This window comes from Haliotis asinina, chromosome 1 (assembly GCF_037392515.1).
Source record: "Haliotis asinina isolate JCU_RB_2024 chromosome 1, JCU_Hal_asi_v2, whole genome shotgun sequence".
Classification (NCBI taxonomy): domain Eukaryota; kingdom Metazoa; phylum Mollusca; class Gastropoda; order Lepetellida; family Haliotidae; genus Haliotis; species Haliotis asinina.
The window spans coordinates 54,466,344-54,486,503 of record NC_090280.1 but is presented as its reverse complement, the minus strand read 5'-3'; the positions used below and the strand labels follow the sequence as shown (position 1 = coordinate 54,486,503).

At 40.4% G+C, this 20,160-nt stretch overlaps 1 protein-coding gene across 1 annotated transcript in view; it reads left to right on the top strand.

Moving 5' to 3' along the window:
• The window catches only part of LOC137273781 (NACHT and WD repeat domain-containing protein 2-like), a 20,692-nt gene extending 705 nt beyond the window's left edge, over positions 1-19,987 (top strand). The window contains exons 2-27 of the mRNA XM_067806634.1: positions 4,275-4,591; positions 5,393-5,595; positions 6,022-6,137; positions 6,897-7,108; positions 7,218-7,346; positions 7,581-7,709; positions 7,805-8,016; positions 8,152-8,294; positions 9,215-9,323; positions 10,312-10,524; positions 10,625-10,955; positions 11,291-11,593; positions 11,769-11,985; positions 12,307-12,632; positions 12,757-13,119; positions 13,342-13,596; positions 14,000-14,134; positions 14,719-14,926; positions 15,104-15,221; positions 15,413-15,581; positions 15,854-15,966; positions 16,566-16,836; positions 17,835-17,996; positions 18,394-18,557; positions 18,829-18,991; positions 19,435-19,987. Coding sequence (XP_067662735.1) covers positions 4,275-4,591; positions 5,393-5,595; positions 6,022-6,137; positions 6,897-7,108; positions 7,218-7,346; positions 7,581-7,709; positions 7,805-8,016; positions 8,152-8,294; positions 9,215-9,323; positions 10,312-10,524; positions 10,625-10,955; positions 11,291-11,593; positions 11,769-11,985; positions 12,307-12,632; positions 12,757-13,119; positions 13,342-13,596; positions 14,000-14,134; positions 14,719-14,926; positions 15,104-15,221; positions 15,413-15,581; positions 15,854-15,966; positions 16,566-16,836; positions 17,835-17,996; positions 18,394-18,557; positions 18,829-18,991; positions 19,435-19,595 — 5,242 coding nt within the window. The 3' untranslated portion in view covers positions 19,596-19,987. The remainder of the gene's footprint in view (positions 1-4,274; positions 4,592-5,392; positions 5,596-6,021; positions 6,138-6,896; positions 7,109-7,217; positions 7,347-7,580; positions 7,710-7,804; positions 8,017-8,151; positions 8,295-9,214; positions 9,324-10,311; positions 10,525-10,624; positions 10,956-11,290; positions 11,594-11,768; positions 11,986-12,306; positions 12,633-12,756; positions 13,120-13,341; positions 13,597-13,999; positions 14,135-14,718; positions 14,927-15,103; positions 15,222-15,412; positions 15,582-15,853; positions 15,967-16,565; positions 16,837-17,834; positions 17,997-18,393; positions 18,558-18,828; positions 18,992-19,434) is intronic.
• The last annotated feature ends 173 nt before the right edge of the window (positions 19,988-20,160 follow it).

The following is a 20,160-nucleotide window of genomic DNA, read 5'->3' as shown; positions in this document are numbered from 1 at the left end:
AAATGGGGCTTTATATTTGTACGACACATCGCCACTACAAAGTACATCACATGTGTAACAGTTCGCCAAGGATTAATATATACAGGAGTTTATATTTGTTAGACACTTTGCAATGGATTATCACACCAAGGAGTTTATAGTTGTTTCCACGTCTCAAAGGACTAATATATGGGAGTTTATGCAACATATGTCATATTTGGGATTTCACTTTCTTAGTAAAGTACAAATTCTAGTACTTTTTCCGGTTGAGTCCCATCCGGGATTCGAACCCGCACCCTCAGAGTCAGGCACCTAATCGCCAGCACACAAAGTCAGCCGCCTAGCCCGCTCAGCCACCGCGACTTCCACAAAAATGAAAGTCGGACAACTGGTAGTCTAGACTGCGTACTTTGTGTACCCCTCTGATGAGTGTAAATTGGCACGGATCCCACGGCCGAAAGCTATGATTACACGATGCCATTTAGAAAGTGGTCAAATGCAACATATGTCATATTTGGGATTTCACTTTCTTAGTAAAGTACAAATTCTAGTACTTTTTCCGGTTGAGTCCCATCCGGGATTCGAACCCGCACCCTCAGAGTCAGGCACCTAATCGCCAGCACACAAAGTCAGCCGCCTAGCCCGCTCAGCCACCGCGACTTCCACAAAAATGAAAGTCGGACAACTGGTAGTCTAGACTGCGTACTTTGTGTACCCCTCTGATGAGTGTAAATTGGCACGGATCCCACGGCCGAAAGCTATGATTACACGATGCCATTTAGAAAGTGGTCAAATGCAACATATGTCATATTTGGGATTTCACTTTCTTAGTAAAGTACAAATTCTAGTACTTTTTCCGGTTGAGTCCCATCCGGGATTCGAACCCGCACCCTCAGAGTCAGGCACCTAATCGCCAGCACACAAAGTCAGCCGCCTAGCCCGCTCAGCCACCGCGACTTCCACAAAAATGAAAGTCGGACAACTGGTAGTCTAGACTGCGTACTTTGTGTACCCCTCTGATGAGTGTAAATTGGCACGGATCCCACGGCCGAAAGCTATGATTACACGATGCCATTTAGAAAGTGGTCAAATGCAACATATGTCATATTTGGGATTTCACTTTCTTAGTAAAGTACAAATTCTAGTACTTTTTCCGGTTGAGTCCCATCCGGGATTCGAACCCGCACCCTCAGAGTCAGGCACCTAATCGCCAGCACACAAAGTCAGCCGCCTAGCCCGCTCAGCCACCGCGACTTCCACAAAAATGAAAGTCGGACAACTGGTAGTCTAGACTGCGTACTTTGTGTACCCCTCTGATGAGTGTAAATTGGCACGGATCCCACGGCCGAAAGCTATGATTACACGATGCCATTTAGAAAGTGGTCAAATGCAACATATGTCATATTTGGGATTTCACTTTCTTAGTAAAGTACAAATTCTAGTACTTTTTCCGGTTGAGTCCCATCCGGGATTCGAACCCGCACCCTCAGAGTCAGGCACCTAATCGCCAGCACACAAAGTCAGCCGCCTAGCCCGCTCAGCCACCGCGACTTCCACAAAAATGAAAGTCGGACAACTGGTAGTCTAGACTGCGTACTTTGTGTACCCCTCTGATGAGTGTAAATTGGCACGGATCCCACGGCCGAAAGGGTGCGGGTTCGAATCCCGGATGGGACTCAACCGGAAAAAGTACTAGAATTTGTACTTTACTAAGAAAGTGAAATCCCAAATATGACATATGTTGCATTTGACCACTTTCTAAATGGCATCGTGTAATCATAGCTTTCGGCCGTGGGATCCGTGCCAATTTACACTCATCAGAGGGGTACACAAAGTACGCAGTCTAGACTACCAGTTGTCCGACTTTCATTTTTGTGGAAGTCGCGGTGGCTGAGCGGGCTAGGCGGCTGACTTTGTGTGCTGGCGATTAGGTGCCTGACTCTGAGGGTGCGGGTTCGAATCCCGGATGGGACTCAACCGGAAAAAGTACTAGAATTTGTACTTTACTAAGAAAGTGAAATCCCAAATATGACATATGTTGCATTTGACCACTTTCTAAATGGCATCGTGTAATCATAGCTTTCGGCCGTGGGATCCGTGCCAATTTACACTCATCAGAGGGGTACACAAAGTACGCAGTCTAGACTACCAGTTGTCCGACTTTCATTTTTGTGGAAGTCGCGGTGGCTGAGCGGGCTAGGCGGCTGACTTTGTGTGCTGGCGATTAGGTGCCTGACTCTGAGGGTGCGGGTTCGAATCCCGGATGGGACTCAACCGGAAAAAGTACTAGAATTTGTACTTTACTAAGAAAGTGAAATCCCAAATATGACATATGTTGCATTTGACCACTTTCTAAATGGCATCGTGTAATCATAGCTTTCGGCCGTGCGATCCGTGCCAATTTACACTCATCAGAGGGGTACACAAAGTACGCAGTCCAGACTACCAGTTGTCCGACTTTCATTTTTGTGGAAGTCGCGGTGGCTGAGCGGGCTAGGCGGCTGACTTTGTGTGCTGGCGATTAGGTGCCTGACTCTGAGGGTGCGGGTTCGAATCCCGGATGGGACTCAACCGGAAAAAGTACTAGAATTTGTACTTTACTAAGAAAGTGAAATCCCAAATATGACATATGTTGCATTTGACCACTTTCTAAATGGCATCGTGTAATCATAGCTTTCGGCCGTGGGATCCGTGCCAATTTACACTCATCAGAGGGGTACACAAAGTACGCAGTCTAGACTACCAGTTGTCCGACTTTCATTTTTGTGGAAGTCGCGGTGGCTGAGCGGGCTAGGCGGCTGACTTTGTGTGCTGGCGATTAGGTGCCTGACTCTGAGGGTGCGGGTTCGAATCCCGGATGGGACTCAACCGGAAAAAGTACTAGAATTTGTACTTTACTAAGAAAGTGAAATCCCAAATATGACATATGTTGCATTTGACCACTTTCTAAATGGCATCGTGTAATCATAGCTTTCGGCCGTGCGATCCGTGCCAATTTACACTCATCAGAGGGGTACACAAAGTACGCAGTCTAGACTACCAGTTGTCCGACTTTCATTTTTGTGGAAGTCGCGGTGGCTGAGCGGGCTAGGCGGCTGACTTTGTGTGCTGGCGATTAGGTGCCTGACTCTGAGGGTGCGGGTTCGAATCCCGGATGGGACTCAACCGGAAAAAGTACTAGAATTTGTACTTTACTAAGAAAGTGAAATCCCAAATATGACATATGTTGCATTTGACCACTTTCTAAATGGCATCGTGTAATCATGGGAGTTTATGTTTGCTTGAAAATTCGCAAAGGGTTAAAATATGTAGAGATTTATATTTGTTTGACACTTCGACAATGATAAACATTGATCGGTGTTTAACTTTGTTTAAAACTTCCACAAGAACAAAAATATCATAGTTTCTGTTTCATATGACTAGATATGGTTTCCTAGTCGTTGTTTTCCTTACTCTGATGCAGAGGACGCTATCTTGACTTTCATTGTTGATAGAAATTTCATGTAATCGTTATATCTGAAACTGAACTCTCGTAGGAGGTAATTCTTTGATCTATCAAAATATTACACAAACATGCAGAGACAACTAGGTGACCTAATGCAGGGTTACAATAATCCACTGTGTAATTTTGTTGGTTTGTTGATTAACGCCGCATATAGCAATAATCCACCTATATGGAGTCTGGACCAGACAATCCCGTGATCAACAACACGAATATCGACACAACGATGACATATGTCAACCAAAACAGCGAACCTGAATCATGCGATGCGTCTATTACGGCAAGAATTCGTTACTGAGAACCAATTCTTACCCGAATCGCCACGCGCTCCACTGTATACGGACATGAAGTGTAGTTTGTGTAGTATAGCGATTCAAAACTATTACTTCGTTTTCTAAAACAGAAGCGTTATGCTATTCACACGAAAAACACCAAATACAATTTAATTGTGATGAGGTGGTATTTTACAGATGGATATAGCGTAGTGTTAGTTTCAAGACACCACACTTCGTTGTGAACCCCTTTGGCATCGTTGGCTTAGATCATAAAATTGTTTTTAGGTTTATCAGAACCTGGCGCAGTAACCGAGCGAGAGTTGAGTGAAAGGCTTGCAGAAAGAGATTTAGATCAGATTTGTACTTGTACGTGGTCATCCGCATCATCAGTGATTGTGGAAAACTGTTCCAAAGATGATGAGCGATGGAAAACCAACTCAATCATTCAAGACAGAGCCACTCAGGGAATATGCATGAGATCTGTCATATCCTTTCAATGACATTACTTCTATTTACAGGGTCACTCAGTATCCAATTGAAGCCCCTACGACAGAAAAGGGAACCAGATTGGATTTTGTCTCTGAGAAGACGGAAACCAGGACTGAAGATGTGGTCAAAGCTAGACCTGCCATCAGTAAAAAGAGATCTGAGTTAAAGTCACGGCGACAAGACGGTAGAAATCCAGTGAGACCTGGAACAAGCCATCGACACAGAGATCAGTCAAAACATCATGGGAAGAAATCAGACACAGATGAGGTCATACGTGGTAATGTGACAGTGGAATGTCCGTCCACAGCCAAAATTGTCCGGATCTTCACAAGCAGCACATTCACAGGTACCTTCAGCTTTTCATCTCTGGCAATGTCAGTGTCAGGTATCTGGACATAAAATTCATTTTAACTTATTTGATGCCACTGTTTAGTTTGACGTACACCTTCATGCTCGTGTTGGATCTTTTTTATGTTCTTAGCATAATTCAGGACGTTGAATTCAGTATATTCTATAGCGGTAACGTATTATCATTTGCAAAAACCGCAGCTCTCCGTGGGCTTCTGTAAATGATAAGGCCCTGTGAAACAGTGTTACAGCTAAAACGGGTGGAATATGTGCTAAAAAAGAAAAACAGTAGTCACAAATTATATTGTAATCACAAAATATGTTTGTGTCAAACAACTCGCTACGGGTTGTTGTCCTGACGGTGTTAGGTCAAAGAGCGTCATGACGTCGTTGTGATGTGACGTCACTGGACAACAGAGCGGACAATAACGCGCGTCAAGGAATCAGCTTGTCATTATCATTTGCATCAATTAATCATCTTTTATTTGTCATTACCATTTCTAATACCTAGTGAGCGGTTTAACAAATACATTAATCCCAACTATATTCTGGACTTCAACTTAACGTTAGCATTGCAGACACAAGGTCAGTAAGCTATCCGTTCGTTACAGACAACCTACAGCTGAAATAGAGGAGTAACAATATCGTAATTTTCTGATAATAGCAATGCAAAGATTCTACTGGTACTACACAACACATTGGACATGTGTGAATAAGCATGTTCTAGTTGATGTTTCTGAACATCTGTTCCTGTAAGTTTTGTTCTTATTAATGCCACTATGTATAACTTATTGCATAGACACATGGCACGAGAGGAACGCCCTGATGGAGAGAGCGTACCCCGCCCTGAAGGAAGTGTGTCAGCAGCAGGGATACGAGTTCCAGGTGGTGGACATGAGATGGGGCATCAGAGATGAGGCCACGGATGACCACATGAGGACAGAACTCTGTCTGCGGGAAATTGACCTTTGCAAGAAGCTGTCTACTGGGCCTAGTTTTGTCGTAAGCGTTCAAACTTCTGTTTGTCGATTTTGCATCAGATGCCGATTACGTTTTCCTTAAATACATTCCGGTTCAGCTTCTTCTGTGGTTGAGCTTCTGGTCCGGTAATTGATGGTGTGCAGGTTATGGATTTAAATCATCTTCAGCTACGTTCCTGTTTATTGATACGTAGCTAGAATCTATACAGTATTAAAAGTAAGCATGATAGGGTCATTTCATCTCCATTGTGGACTTGGGTGTTTAAATGTTTTGAAAGGCATTCACCTGATGAGGTGACAAGAATTAGCTCCGAAACGTCGTATAAACAATTAAAATGAAGGTGTTATCCACAAAAGTAACAGTGGCATGATATAATGACGGGTCTTCTAATGTTGATTTAATTTTTCGCATTATTTGATTCACTTTGTTCATAAACGTTTTTTCCAGACATTTTTAAGTCACAAATATGGTTACCGTGACTTCCCTAATAAGATTGAGGCCACTGAATTTGACAAACTGTTAGCTGCTGTGGAGGAGAAAGAGGCATTGGTGCTCCTAAAAACGTATGTACATGCCAGTTACTTACAGGCTTTGACAGAAATAGGGATGAGCTGAGAATCGAATGCAGGGCATTGGATTGTGGACAGAACTGCAACGATCACGATTGTTGTATCTATATAATGACGAGCACGCGTTGGTGCGTGTGCGTGTGCGTGTGCGTGTGCGTGTGCGTGTGCGTGTGCGTGTACGTTTGCGTATATAGTTTAATGCGCTGTTCACGAACACCGCGGCAGTGTTCTTAACCCTGAAAGGCTGCAGGCCGTATGGAGTCAGAACCATAAATAGTTGTGGTTCCTGATCAGAAAGTGTAGGTACTATGATTTAATATGGAAATAACACTCTTGAGCGACCTTCACTAAAGTTTGGCAACACGTGTTATATTACTCGAATTTGAGAGTGTGAACATTCCAACGACTTGCCACCAATATCAATTTCAGAGTTCAAGAGACACGTAAGGTGTTGACGTGTGAAGCGTTGTAAAACTCGTGTTGTTCCATTCTCAAGTCAAAGAAATTGTTATGTGATGTTTTGGTTGCCAACTCGACCTACGAAAGAGACATGACATGCTAATCACACGAAAGACTGATAACATGTTTTTGACGTGTGAAAACACGAGTTGACAACAATTGAAAATAAAAACAAGTGTTGTCAACTGAAGGTTTCCATGTGGAAGCCCGTTTTAGTTAGTGGAAGTAATGTAGTTTCAAAATATTTATTTTGATGAATTAGCAGTAAAAACTCTAATCTCTGTCTAACATCAGCTGGTTCAAGAGAGATGCCAACGCCGTGCCACCGACCTATATTCTTCAACCCGTCAGTTCCATCCTACCAGACTTCAGAGATGAGAATGAGGCAAAACAGAAGTCCGCGAAAGCAGCTTGGTACGATCAGAATGCTATCATGCAGAAAGCCCTTGCGAAAGCAGCCAATAAGAAACTTGATACAAAGACAGCTCATCGTTACGTCATGTCCGGTATGAAACACTGACTTGTACTCTTTGTGTTTTGTTTCCTGATAACGATTCTCTCATGAGCATCCCCTGGCATTGGGCTGGAACTAACATTGGTCTTGTATCTTTACAGTGACCGAGGCTGAAATCACACGAGGGGTAGTGGAATCTGAAGATAACTCGTCAAGCTGTTTGTGGTTTCACCGAACCATTGATGACATAGACAAACAGGAACCAAGTTACATCCTAAGCAGATATAAGGGTAAAACGTCTTCCCCACTGTGTTACTAATATGATAAGAATATTGACTCTTTACAATAAACAGCTAATTAATAAAACAAGTACAATATTTAGGACAATGAGCGGGTTATCATTTCTTAACAATAGGTTCATTATGGGAACATCACATTATAGGACGATAACATTACAGGAACATAACACAGAAACATAAAACGATGACCACTTTGTGTGATGCACGATATCGTCATTTTTACAGAATGCACTGGACCTGAGGAAAACTTCAAAGAATCTCAGGATCTTTTAGTTGATCTACGAGACACAAAACTTCCAAACTTGTTGTTACCTGACAATCACAAAAAATATAACATCGAATGGACAGAAAATGGTGGGTACTTTTCACTTGGTCAGCTATTTTACATTTGAACCAGGAAACCTATTGTGGGAAGACATTCAAATATTTTTTGTCGGTTTTGTCAACAGGTGTGGATCCCACAAAGAGCAAAAAGCACGAGGCCTATATCAAGCAGTTGTGTCAGGATTTCACGGAGGAAATTTCAAAGAAAGTGATGAAGGCCATTGAGGACAGAACGAGAACCGACCTGGCCAACCCTTTGTACGCAGAGATTGTGGAACATACAGTCTTCTGTCAGTCCAAATGCAAAGCTTTTCACGGACGACAGGAGACACTGGACGTATGTTTGCGTTTCTTTTCAGTTTCAACGTTCCGACTTTAAAAACATTCAAAGATTGGATTGTCAGAATCACTGAATATTTTCATTTGCGTCGATGCATTCCTATCTAAGCACTACCACTGTCTTTGACTTCAGCTCATATCCAAATACCTCAAAGGAACGTCCAGAACCCCTTTCATTGTGCATGGACAATCAGGTTGTGGGAAGACATCCATCGTTGCCATGGCAGCTACATTAGCACTGAAGAGCTTCAACAGGAAGGCTGGGGTGGTCATAAGGTATGAGTACGTGAGAAAGATGAACACTATTGCATATATAATATCTCTAATGTAAAAATGTCTTTCAAGTAAACATTGTTATATTTAGAAGACAGAGAGTGCACAAATGAGATTGGGAACAAATTTAAGTTCCCTCAGGCACTCTTATTGAATCATAATATTCATAGGAAGTATTTAGAAATGCAGGCAAAACTGTTGGAATCAAAGGCACCTTAACAAGAATTCAAAATAGACGGATGTGGTTTAAAGTTACCGTTGTACACGTGCTTGAGAATTTGTGGTCAACTGGCGATAGACAGACCTGCTTACTTTGTGTACTGTCTTATTTGTTGTTCATGTTCCGAGAGACAGGAATGCCTTTTGAAGTATGTCGTTGTTGTGTAAATCACCAAACCGTGGTTCTTTCTATTAATACTGTACAAAAAATTATTGCAAACGTGGTGGAGTGTGTTCGTAGAATTTAAGAAATAATAAAACTGACAACAAATGGTGTGAGTGGGTGAGTGAGTTTAGCTTTATGCCGCACTCACCAAATATACTAGCTATATGGCGGCGATCTGTAAATAATCGAGTCTGGACCAGACAGCGTGAGCATCGATCTGCGCAACTGGGAACCGATGTCATTTGTCAACCATGTCAGCGAATCTGACCATCCGATCCCGTAAGTTGCCTCTTACGACAAGCATGGGTTTGCTGAAGGCCTATTATTCTAACCCAGACCTTCACGGGTCACAAAAGGTGTAACGAACTTTTCAGTAGTATACCTGTTTGATACAGCCTGCTGCACCTGCCCTGAGAAGTAAATGTTATCACCCAATTTCAGTGTTTCAAACTAAATTTTCAAAGGGTCAATAATAGTATATAAATAGCTGTTGCAAGAATATCCCAATGGAACTGATGCGTATGCCCCAACTCTTCAGATTCATTGGAACTACTCCAGATAGTTCAACCATTGGTGCCTTGTTGTCCAGTGTGACGTCACAGATTTGCAAGCTTTATGGCGAGGACATGGATGAGGAGCTGCCTGCTGTAAGTTTCAGTGTCTGCTCCAAATGCTGACTCTCATCTTCGAAATATTTTTGGACTCTTTTTCTCTAAAGTGCACTTTAATAGTTGACAATGTCGCCTCTCTTTCTGGGCTCGCAAATTGGGAACTTAGTATAGGAGTCATGTTCTTTTCAAGATAGTCAAGAGGGAAACGGCTTTTGTGTGTCACCAAACGACTTGTATTTTCTTCTTAGGAACTTCAAGTCCACAGATATGTCCCTTTTCTGCAAAGCTATATTCAGTAAGAGAGATTTCTCTCCTTTAAAGTTCAATATTATGGAAAGAGTTCTGTCTATTATTTATGTTAACTAGTTAGTGTATATCTCCTCTCACAGAGTAGCGTAATTGGAAGATGTTTAAGTCTTCTTCATTAGATTGTGTCTTCTTCAAAGTTTGGTAGCGTCATCTTCTTCATCTTCTTAACAACATCGCAATTGGGTAGAGATGTGTCTGTTTTTCAAAGTACAGTCTTTCTTTTACAAAATCTGTCTCTTAAAAACTCTTTAAAACTCAAACTGCTCAAGGGTTTGCTGAAAAAAATAGAATAAAGGACGAGTCTGGTCGATAAAGTTCTGGAAGTATAATATCATGGGCAAGTATCATTGTTAAAGTATTTCTGAAACTGAACAAATAAGAACGCTTATTAATTCATTGTAGGTGTGGTACATGACAATGCTCTAGATAAGAACATAAAACGTTAAAGGTTTTAATGTAATCTATTAATTTCAATCTACACTTTTGTTCTCTTTCATTCAAGAGATAGAAGAGATGCTTCCTGCTATAAGGACTTGTGTCTGCTAATCTTTGTGTAGTCTAGAAAAACAAGTACTTTGAAAATTGTTATGCAGATGGATTCTCATTTTCACAAAGAGACACATGTCACTGGTAAAAATCAATAATCCACCAAACATTCCACATAATCCATAGTCAGCCATTGGCTGATTTTCTGCTCTGCTCTGTTATGTCCAAGGATACAAAGGAACTGACCAAAATATTCCACGAGACTCTGAATTTGGCCAACAGTGATGAGCCTTTGGTTCTGCTGCTGGACTCACTTGATCAGTTTGACCCATCAGGGGGCGCTCGTCAACTCCACTGGCTACCTCAAAAACTCCCCGACAATGTGAAGATGATCTTGTCAACGTTACCAGAACCTCAGTATGAGAGCTTTCCTCGATTACAGGTAAGTGCAAGCAAATTGGATGAACACTGCCTTTACAAAAAGGAATTATAGACTGATTAACGAATGATGTACATTTTGCATTCTACATATTCCTTTGCAGGAAATGTATTCTCACAGGAACAATTTCCTTGAAGTGCCAAAACTCGCAGACAGAGATGTTAAGGGTATCCTTTCCAAATGGTTGACTGCGAGTCATCGTGCTCTCACGGAGCAACAGAGGCAAACTGTCCTTGAGGCCTTCCAGAAGTGTCCACTTCCTTTGTTCCTGAAACTGTCATTCGATGAGGCATGTCGATGGTCATCCTTTGCATCCCAGTCGGAGACAACTCTCCAAACATCCATTCGAGGAAGTATCAACGCTCTGTTTTCAAGGATTGAAGCACTTCATGGAAAAGTCTTTGTGTCAAGAGCTTTACTGTATCTGACATTAAGTAAGTCTCTTGATAACTCTAAGACTGGGAGTTCGAATGAGACACATCCACTAGAGGACTACACTCTAAACTTGACTGAAAGTATATTCTCAAATACAGCAAATTTTACGTTAAGTCGTTTTTGTTATATGATAGAAGTATCTCATTGGTGTGTGGTGGGGTATCCTAACTTATTCAAAATCCTGAAATGTGAACTGTGTACCGAGTTTGAATTGAATCGGTAGCCTTTTGGAAACAACTTTTGTAGCTGTGCACTGTTATTTGACATAATATAACCTATAATATATAATTTGTACTCAGAACTCAGATGACGGTATGAGTTGTTTCGCCTTCAGGTAAAACAGGCCTAACGGAGAGTGAGCTCGAGGACATCCTGTCATGTGACGATGATGTGCTCAATGACGTGTACATGTACTGGACTCCACCTGTCAGGCGACTTCCACCTCTACTCCTAGTCAGGCTGAAGGCAGACCTTGGGCAGTATTTGGTGGACAGAGGAGCTGATGGAGTGAGGGTCTTCTTCTGGTACCACAGACAGTTCATCGAGGCTGCTGCAGATAGATATTGCTCTGATCCTCAATTCAACCAACTAATACATAGAGCTCTGGCTGAGTTTTTCGCTGGAACCTGGGCAAATGGTAAGCAACAAGATCCAAGTGAAGCAACACCACTGACTGCTTTTATTTTCATTTGTGTAACTGTCATTAACATTTAGCCTTGTACCCCCAATGGGAACTGTTTCGGCAGACATTTCAGACTTAGTATTATCCTGCGTTGTTTTTGTATATTCATAATGGTCATGTTGAAATTCAGGTAAAACTAAACCATATGTAGACAAGAAGGGCAACACAGTAACCGCTGACCGTAAGCCTGCATCGCAACCTGACAAATTCAAGACAGGGTATAACTTAAGGAAGCTAAACAACCTTCCTCACCATCGAACAGAGGCTAGGCAGCTGGATCTGCTGAAGAAGGAGTGTTTGATGAACTTTCCTTTCCTTCTGTCAAAACTAAACGCATCAGGTATAAGGTAAGTTGAATGGCACTCAAAGGTGCATTTAGGTACAAAATGCTTCGTGTGGAATTTTACGTTCTCAGAAAGGTACAAATTATAGTGGTGTGGGGAATCTGAACCATGAAAACTGTAACTAATCAACCAAAAACTAAGCCTAAAGAAATAGGAGTAATATGAGGATATCAGTATTCCTATTAAATACTTCCATGATATCTCCATGAATCCAGGTCTATCTTAGAGGACACTAAGACACTGACACCATGTACTCATCAGCCTATATAAAACAATATGAGTATTATTGTGTTAATATCCGGTTATTGCATCAATTGAATCCAGGCCTATCTTAGAGGACTTCATCGCTGCCAGAAATATGTACCCAGATGACCAAGAATTGAAAACTGTAGGAGAGAGTCTTCAGTTGTCCCAAGACGCTCTTGTATCATATCCCAACGAGCTGCCATCTCAGCTGCTAGGCAGGATCAAAGTATGGGATGGCCTGGAGAATCTCCGAGCTGGTTGTGAGAAGTCACCAGAGTACTTCCTTCAGCCTGACAGATCAGTCTTAACAGAACCCGGTGGACAGCTTGTGAACTGCCTTGCCGGACACAAAAAAGAACTGAATGGAACTGATATGACCAATGACTCAAAATTTATTGTGACATGTAAGTCCTGTTATTGGTTAGTTTCGTACAGTTTAGTGCATAACATTTGGATGTACAAAAGGAGAATGTTAAACTATCTTTAATATATTTTGTTCTCCATGGTCAGTTTTACTCATGTTTCCAGGTTCGTATGACAAGTCTGTGAAAATCTGGGATACGGGCAGTGGAAAACTGGTTCGGTCAATGGATGACATCGGGGAAGACCCAGAGGAGGTTCTACTATGCTGTAATGACTCTGTAATAATTGTTCATCCAGAAGGACACATACTTGGTTATGACTTTAAAACAAGCACCAAACTTTACAATATACATACAGCAAACGGGAGAATTCTCTTCTGTGTTGGAGGAAAGGGCAAGAATATCATTGGAATCTTTCATGAAAAGTCAGTGTCACTTTATGCAGCTGACAGAGGGACTCTTCAACAAACTATTGTGTGTTCTCTGCTTGAAGATGGCCAGGAACTGACAACCAATTCTCAATGTGCTGGTGAGTACCCAAGGCTATATATTTAAGTCGTCTTACAGGCTCTTGACTGGTCACAAGAGTAACACAAAACACATTGTAAAGTATCAATATTACGACATACTTAAACTTTTGCTGAAAAACATTGCAAGACAGTAAAGCAGAAGACTAAAATGACCATGTCATAATTCCAGCGTCTACTCCGAGGGAGAATTCTTTATGAAGGTGTTTTTCATTTTCAACCAGGGAGCGAGAGGTACATGGCAGTGACTGATAGGGACCAGCACTGGATATTTGTCCTTGATCTAGAGACATCACAATTCATTCAAAGGAAACAGATCTTTGAGAAGTTCATATCTGAATTTGGTGATGAAGATCAGTACACAATTGATGCCCTCACCCTTTCCCGCAGCGGCCACCGGCTCTACTTGTCTGAGATATATAAAAACGACCTTTATATATACAACACACACACAATGGAGCAGGAAAAAGTCTATCCGGGTATGTGAAGTATATCCTCAAGAAAAGAAGATGAGACTTGGTCGCAAAATGTTATATTCATGAAAGTGAACATTGCTGAGTGTGCTATAACTTCTTCATCCATTCAATCCTTTAATTCCTCGGCCACTCCTCATTCCTTCACTCATTCACACGTTTATTCGCCCACTCATTTACTCAACCCACTCACTCACTGTATGACTATTCTATTACTCATTGCCCCAGCAGGAAGAAAAGAATATCTAGCGCTTGACCATAAAAATTACCATGGGAACAAATCATTCCTCACATTCACAGGACGAAACTGTTCATAATTACAAGAATGTATGAGTGCCAAAGGAAATTACATTTATAGATCTGCATCTTTTAGCATGCGTTCGATTTTAGTGCCGTTGTATTCTCATAGGCAATGACAAGGACACCTCCGACAAGTTCAAGATTACAAAAGATGAGAAGATCCTGTACTTCCCCAACACGAACCATGTTGTTTTATGGGATTTACAAACTGGAACAAGATCTACAGCTCTTCAACAAGGCCTAAGTAAGTTTCCGTTTATGTTGACATCCGTTTTACTAACGACTGGAATTATCACAGACAGACATATTTTTTATTTAGTTGCCATGAGACCAAAGGTACGGTGACATAATTGTCTTTACAGCGCTGGCATGGAAAATACATTGGTATTTTAGACACAATCATAAAGGATTGTGGATTTTTTTAAACAATATGGATAGGCGTAACATAATATTTGCATTTTGAGTATTAAGTAAATTTACAAACTTCTGTATGTTGGGATTTGCACAGTAATATTGGGGTATATAGCTGATGCACAATTATCACATTTAGGTTTGGTTTCAATGTTATGTGTTTTCAATGCATGAATAACTGCATAACAGAACAAACAGGACACTTCTTTTTTGCCCTTTACAAAATAAATATCAGCATGTCAAAGTACAAAAAGTTTGAATGGTTCAAAGTAGTTTTCTTGATCTTGACCGTTTTAGCGCTTGAACGTTCTATGTATCATTTCAATTTATCACTCCCGTGTAGGGTTACATTTTAAACAAACGGTAACATTTTAGAAACCATGTCTTTGGAGAATGTTCCTTTATTCTCTTTGCCAGGCATTACTGATGTGGTGATGAAGGATCTAACGACAGCTGTGTCCTTCAGCGATGACAAGGTGGTTCGAATCTGGGATTTAACGAGGGAAGCAAAGTCTCATAGCGACGAGGAAGACGTTGTAGACTCGGAGCATCTTTTGAGCAAAGAAGAAATTACTGCAGGGAAAGCTGACAAAGAGGAAAGGAAAGCAAAACCTATTGAAATCAAGTATGTTCCTGAAATAGTTTTACTTACCGTATTATTTAGACTAGCACGTACGGCCTTGTAACCTGTGGACATGCATAACTGATACCTAACCGACTTTTACACATTAGTCCAACGAGACTTATAACATTTCTGGTAGTGTACAAGTAAATACTATTTCACGTTTGTTGTATCTTGTAGGAGTCTCATGACCTTGTCAAACCCACGATATGTGTTGCTGAAAGTTAGTCGATCCCCAGTGAGATATCTTCAAGTTTACGATCTGCCCCTGAAGAAAGTAGTCAGGCACATCAAAGTGGTGAGTACAACAATGAACATTAAAATCGCCTTGTAATGTTTTGACGTTTATATTTTTTTTAAAAAAAGACAACAAACGAAATTCTTCAAAACAATGTCACAACGGGCCTTGTATCACAGTTCAAATGGTATTTTCATGTTGTTTTGGAGCATTTGTATATAATAAGAAATTCTGAATAACTGGCTTTTCAGGATCTCGCGCCTTCAACAATTATCCCACTTGAAGACAGCAGACAAGTCCTATTACGAGTTAGAAGAAAGCTGAAGGTTATAGACCTATCAACTGGAACTATCATGAGGACGTTCAAAGGGAAACTGTCCGAACAAAGTTTTGAGTCCACTCTTGTAGCTGGAAAGAAAGGTTTGTTTAAAAATATGGGAAAATGATTAAAAACAACGTCAAAGCATATTTAAATAATGCAAGATCGTTAGTTATATAGTTTTCTGGATGTGACGTTTTTTGTTTAAATGCTTTTAGTATTTTTTTGGGGGGTTAGTTAAGATGTTGTTTTCTTCTGGCCATGGTTGCAGCATTCTTTTGTCTTACTATGGACGAGTAGTCTTCTACAGTCTTACTTTGTGGTAATCTTCAGTATGATTCGATAAGTCTCGTTTCTTTTTTTCATATACCAGAAGTGGCATGTCTCACTAGAGGACGCAATGGAATCAAGTTATACGATCTTGCAAGTGGAAACACACTGGCCGTTATAACAGCAAATAATACAAAGAAATTTGATGATCTGAGGGTAAGGTGTATTTGACCAATACCTTTGAGTGAGTGATTTATTTTTATTATTCCAGTGACCATTATCACAAGTACAGGAGCATTGCTTGGTTACAATAAGGTCAGAAATTTTCGGACTATTCTTGAGATTCAGCATGCCTTTGAGGAGAAAAAACTATTCTATTGCAGACAACAGCATAAAACGTTCGTTTAAATGTCCTTTCAGAATCCATAACGTTTCAAAAATGGACAATGACATCTTATTGTAGTATGGAGTATGGAATTTCTTCTGAAAGCATGGACAGTTGTACATAGAAACTAGATGACAAGTACCTCAAGTTAAAATCAGGAATGTGGGGGTTTTTTTGTCTTATTTAAACTTTTATTTCAGAATAAATACAGGCATCAATCACACAGTACAATTACATGGATAGAGAATGACAAGAAGACCAAAATTGTGAATCTATTTGACATCTGAAAATAAGGAATGTCATCTTATACCCTCTGGCTTTCGTATCTGTTCAGTTTTCTAACTGTAGACAATATGTCTAGAAGAATATGTCTAGAAGAGTATAGTCATTGTGTCTACGACTTATATGATTGCTATGATATCTCCTTCAGGCTAGTGACAAGGGCACTGTCCTGATAGCGACAACGGATGACGGTCCTTGTTACGTGTTCGACGTTCTGGCAAGGATATTTTTGTATGAAATCAACCCTGAACTGCTCAAAAGTGATGACATTCACATCCTCGACACCGCTATCACCAACGACGACGCCTACTTCGTATGTGAAACACACAAACGCCCCCAACAAGCGCCAGAAGGAGATCGCAAATACTATATACCAGTATGTTGGGACTTTCTGTGTAAGTACAATATCACACCAAATAGTTATTGAATTAATTATGTCGCCGCTTTGTAGCAATATTCCACCAATATCACGAAGCGGTGCAACAGAAATGGGCTTCCCACCAAAATAAGTATCATTTCCTGAATAATAGCTGACTGTGTATTGAGTTATCTGCCCCTTGTTATTTACACGGCCATGGAACACCTGGTCGTTCTGGATCTAGCAGCTTCTTAAACGCTGACTATAGGTACCCAAGCACCCCAAGAATTCACATCTTCCGTATGTTACAACTATACTGGTTCGACTCTGATGGACACGATTAATTAAATACCTTGAAAACTGTCAAACATAAAGATGGAGATATTTTGTTCTTGGGAAGGCTGCAAAAGGAAAATGCAATGGCCGCTTCCAAATATGACAGGGAGTGTTTTATAAATAAAAATACATTAAATGTTGTGAAGTAGATTTGGCGATGTATGGATTGCGTAAGCGCTTCTAACCCATGAGTATTTGTAAACATATTGACCGAACACTTACAATTTAGAATTTTGCGTAAAAGACTTTCTCATTCAATATGTTGCTAAAATTGTATGTCTTTGATGGAAAATGTGATCAAATATTATACTTTGTGAACAATAGGGGTTGATATCTTTTTAAATGTGGACACATATGGCACTGTAAAAACATTTTCCGTAAATGTGTTGCTTATGTTGATGATAAGGTTATAAGGTCATGTTAATATATATACACTCTGTTATTTAGAAAACAAACTGTCAGTTCACGAACAAATGTTACAGCAACGGCTACACAATTTCTACTACACCTGTGCTTAACAAGCCAAAGTGTGTGTCACTTTATATATGTGGGTACATGTGAGATATATATTTGGTGAATATATTCTGTTCTGCGAGTTTGATAGTCTTCATTGAAATAAAACCTGTCTGTCTGTTTAGAAAGTTACGTTACCGACTCATCAACTTCAAAGCGTTTCATGTTAAAATCTACATCTCTATACATAAGTGTGTCTACTATTTTCAGACTGTCAACACAAGGAATTGGTTGATTATGAATACTACCATAAATACGAGAAAGAGGGTGGCAGCGAGGATATCGGGGTTGATAATTTCAAGCTGCTTGACAACAACACACTCATCTCCAATCACGAAGATGCCTTCATTCGAGTGTTCGATTTAAATACAGGTAGATAAATCATGCCTGCTTGTATCAATCATTGGCATTACACAAGGAGAATCAACATTTATCCCCTGCATCGTGATAAAGACAATGAAGTTGCTAAGAGGATTCAGTCTGCTCTCTGTTTGCTTAGGTTCCTCAAACGAAGGTTATTTACATCATAAGGCAACTTAAGAAATTTTAATATGATCATTAATTGAATGATTAACGAATTACATAAATTACAAACTCGTCTACTTTGTTCTACATCGTAGAGGGGTCATTATGATGCCATATTCATTTGATATATTCTGTACAGGAATGAAGCATGCATGAAAATTTAGATTGCATATTGCACTCGGGACGGTGAATACTATCCTTGAGTGTCGCAAATATGTAACCATGTTTCTTTGTAACTTTGCAGGAGAAGTGAAAAGGAGAATTGAAGGTCACCTCAGTGCTGACCTTTCAATCGTCATGGCTGGACCTTACTTGATGTCACACGGCACCTACAGTGAAGACAATGTGATTAAGCTGATTGACAGGACAACGTTTCAGACCATAGCCACCTTTTCACCGGATTCTGACGTTAGTTCATCAGCCTATGCTGTGTACATAATCACCGTTGCTAATTAAAATCTTTGGTGTCAAACGTCTGGACATTGACATACCAAATGATTATTAATGTGTCAGTTATCTGCGGGGTTTCCCTCTCTCATAAATTCCTTAAATTCCTTTATCCATCGGATCTAGCGCTCATTTCAAGCTCACTTTAAGTTTTATGCGAAATGCATGCAAGTTTTCAAGGCACTGTGATGTTTAAACGTTGTGGTGTAAATATGGCCTTATGACATTCCAGGCACGAGATTTGTCGCTCACCGAAGATGGCTACCACGTGGTAGGTTACTTCCGAGAGTTCAGGAAGCCAGTGGTGTGGAGTCTGACCGGAGGATCTGCAGGTGACCCAAACAGGAAAGCTTTCAAGCCTTTGTCCAGTTTCCCTGGCATCTATGGTTCTGAAAGTAAGTGTGCCACACAACTTTATCTTTAATGTACGTATGTATGTACGTATGTATGTATGTATGTATGTATGTGTGTGTGTGTGTGTGTGTGTGTGTATGTATGTATGCGCGAGCGCGTGTGTGTGCGTGTATATATGTGTGTCTGTCTCTTTATCTCTCTCCCTCCTCTCTCTCTCTCTCTCTCTATCTGTGTGTGTGTTTGTGTTTGTGTGAAGCATAGCGAACATAACAGTCCGTTTTACTTGGAGGAATACACCGATTGCACTATAATAACCTTATTATTTGTTTCACCAATAGTTTTGAAGACGGATTATTTAAGTATCCTTATGTCTCTATAATATATTAAAACATGGCCTATGTCTGAATTTAAAAACAAACAATTGTCAAATTCCATACTCTCAACATTATAAAGATTGTCTAAACATATGATTAACTATGTTCAGCGGTTCAGCTGAAACTACAACTGGCAATGGAGACAGACGAAGATGAAGACCCGGATGACCTGGACAAAGACATCGATGAGGAGATCGATGACATCAACTATGAAAGTGATGGCTCGAGCTATATGTCCTCCGTGTCGTCATGGGCTGACTCTGAAGCCTGATTGGTTCCTGTTGGATGGAGATATTCAGACGACATGTCTGATTCAAACTTCAGACAAACTCTGACAATCTGAAACAGTTACAGAGTCAGTGTTGTAATATGAAAAACAAGAACATGTTTCATAATGAGTATATCTCACTTGCTTGGAGACCTTCCTATGTTAGTATTCAGATACCTTTAAATGAATGGAACCAGGTTAATCTTCGTGAATGTGAAAGCCTACATGATGTACAGAGGAAATATCATTAAAACTTTTCATCAGGGATAAGTCAAGCTTTTCAATTTCAGATTTATGACCAGCTACCAATACAGTACTCTGTATTGTACTGGACTGGAACAGGTCACTAATTACTAAACATGATTTCACAACTTAATCGTGCATTGTATATGAACTTTATATTTAAGTGACAAATGTTCAGACAGATTATTCTGTGTTTGTTTCCTGAACACATAATAATCATAATGCTGCATTTGGCTGAAGGATTCGTGGTTTGTTTGTTTTCAATTTCATATTCATCATGTCATTCAACGAGAAAGACTGTGATACATGTTTCTTTACGAACAAC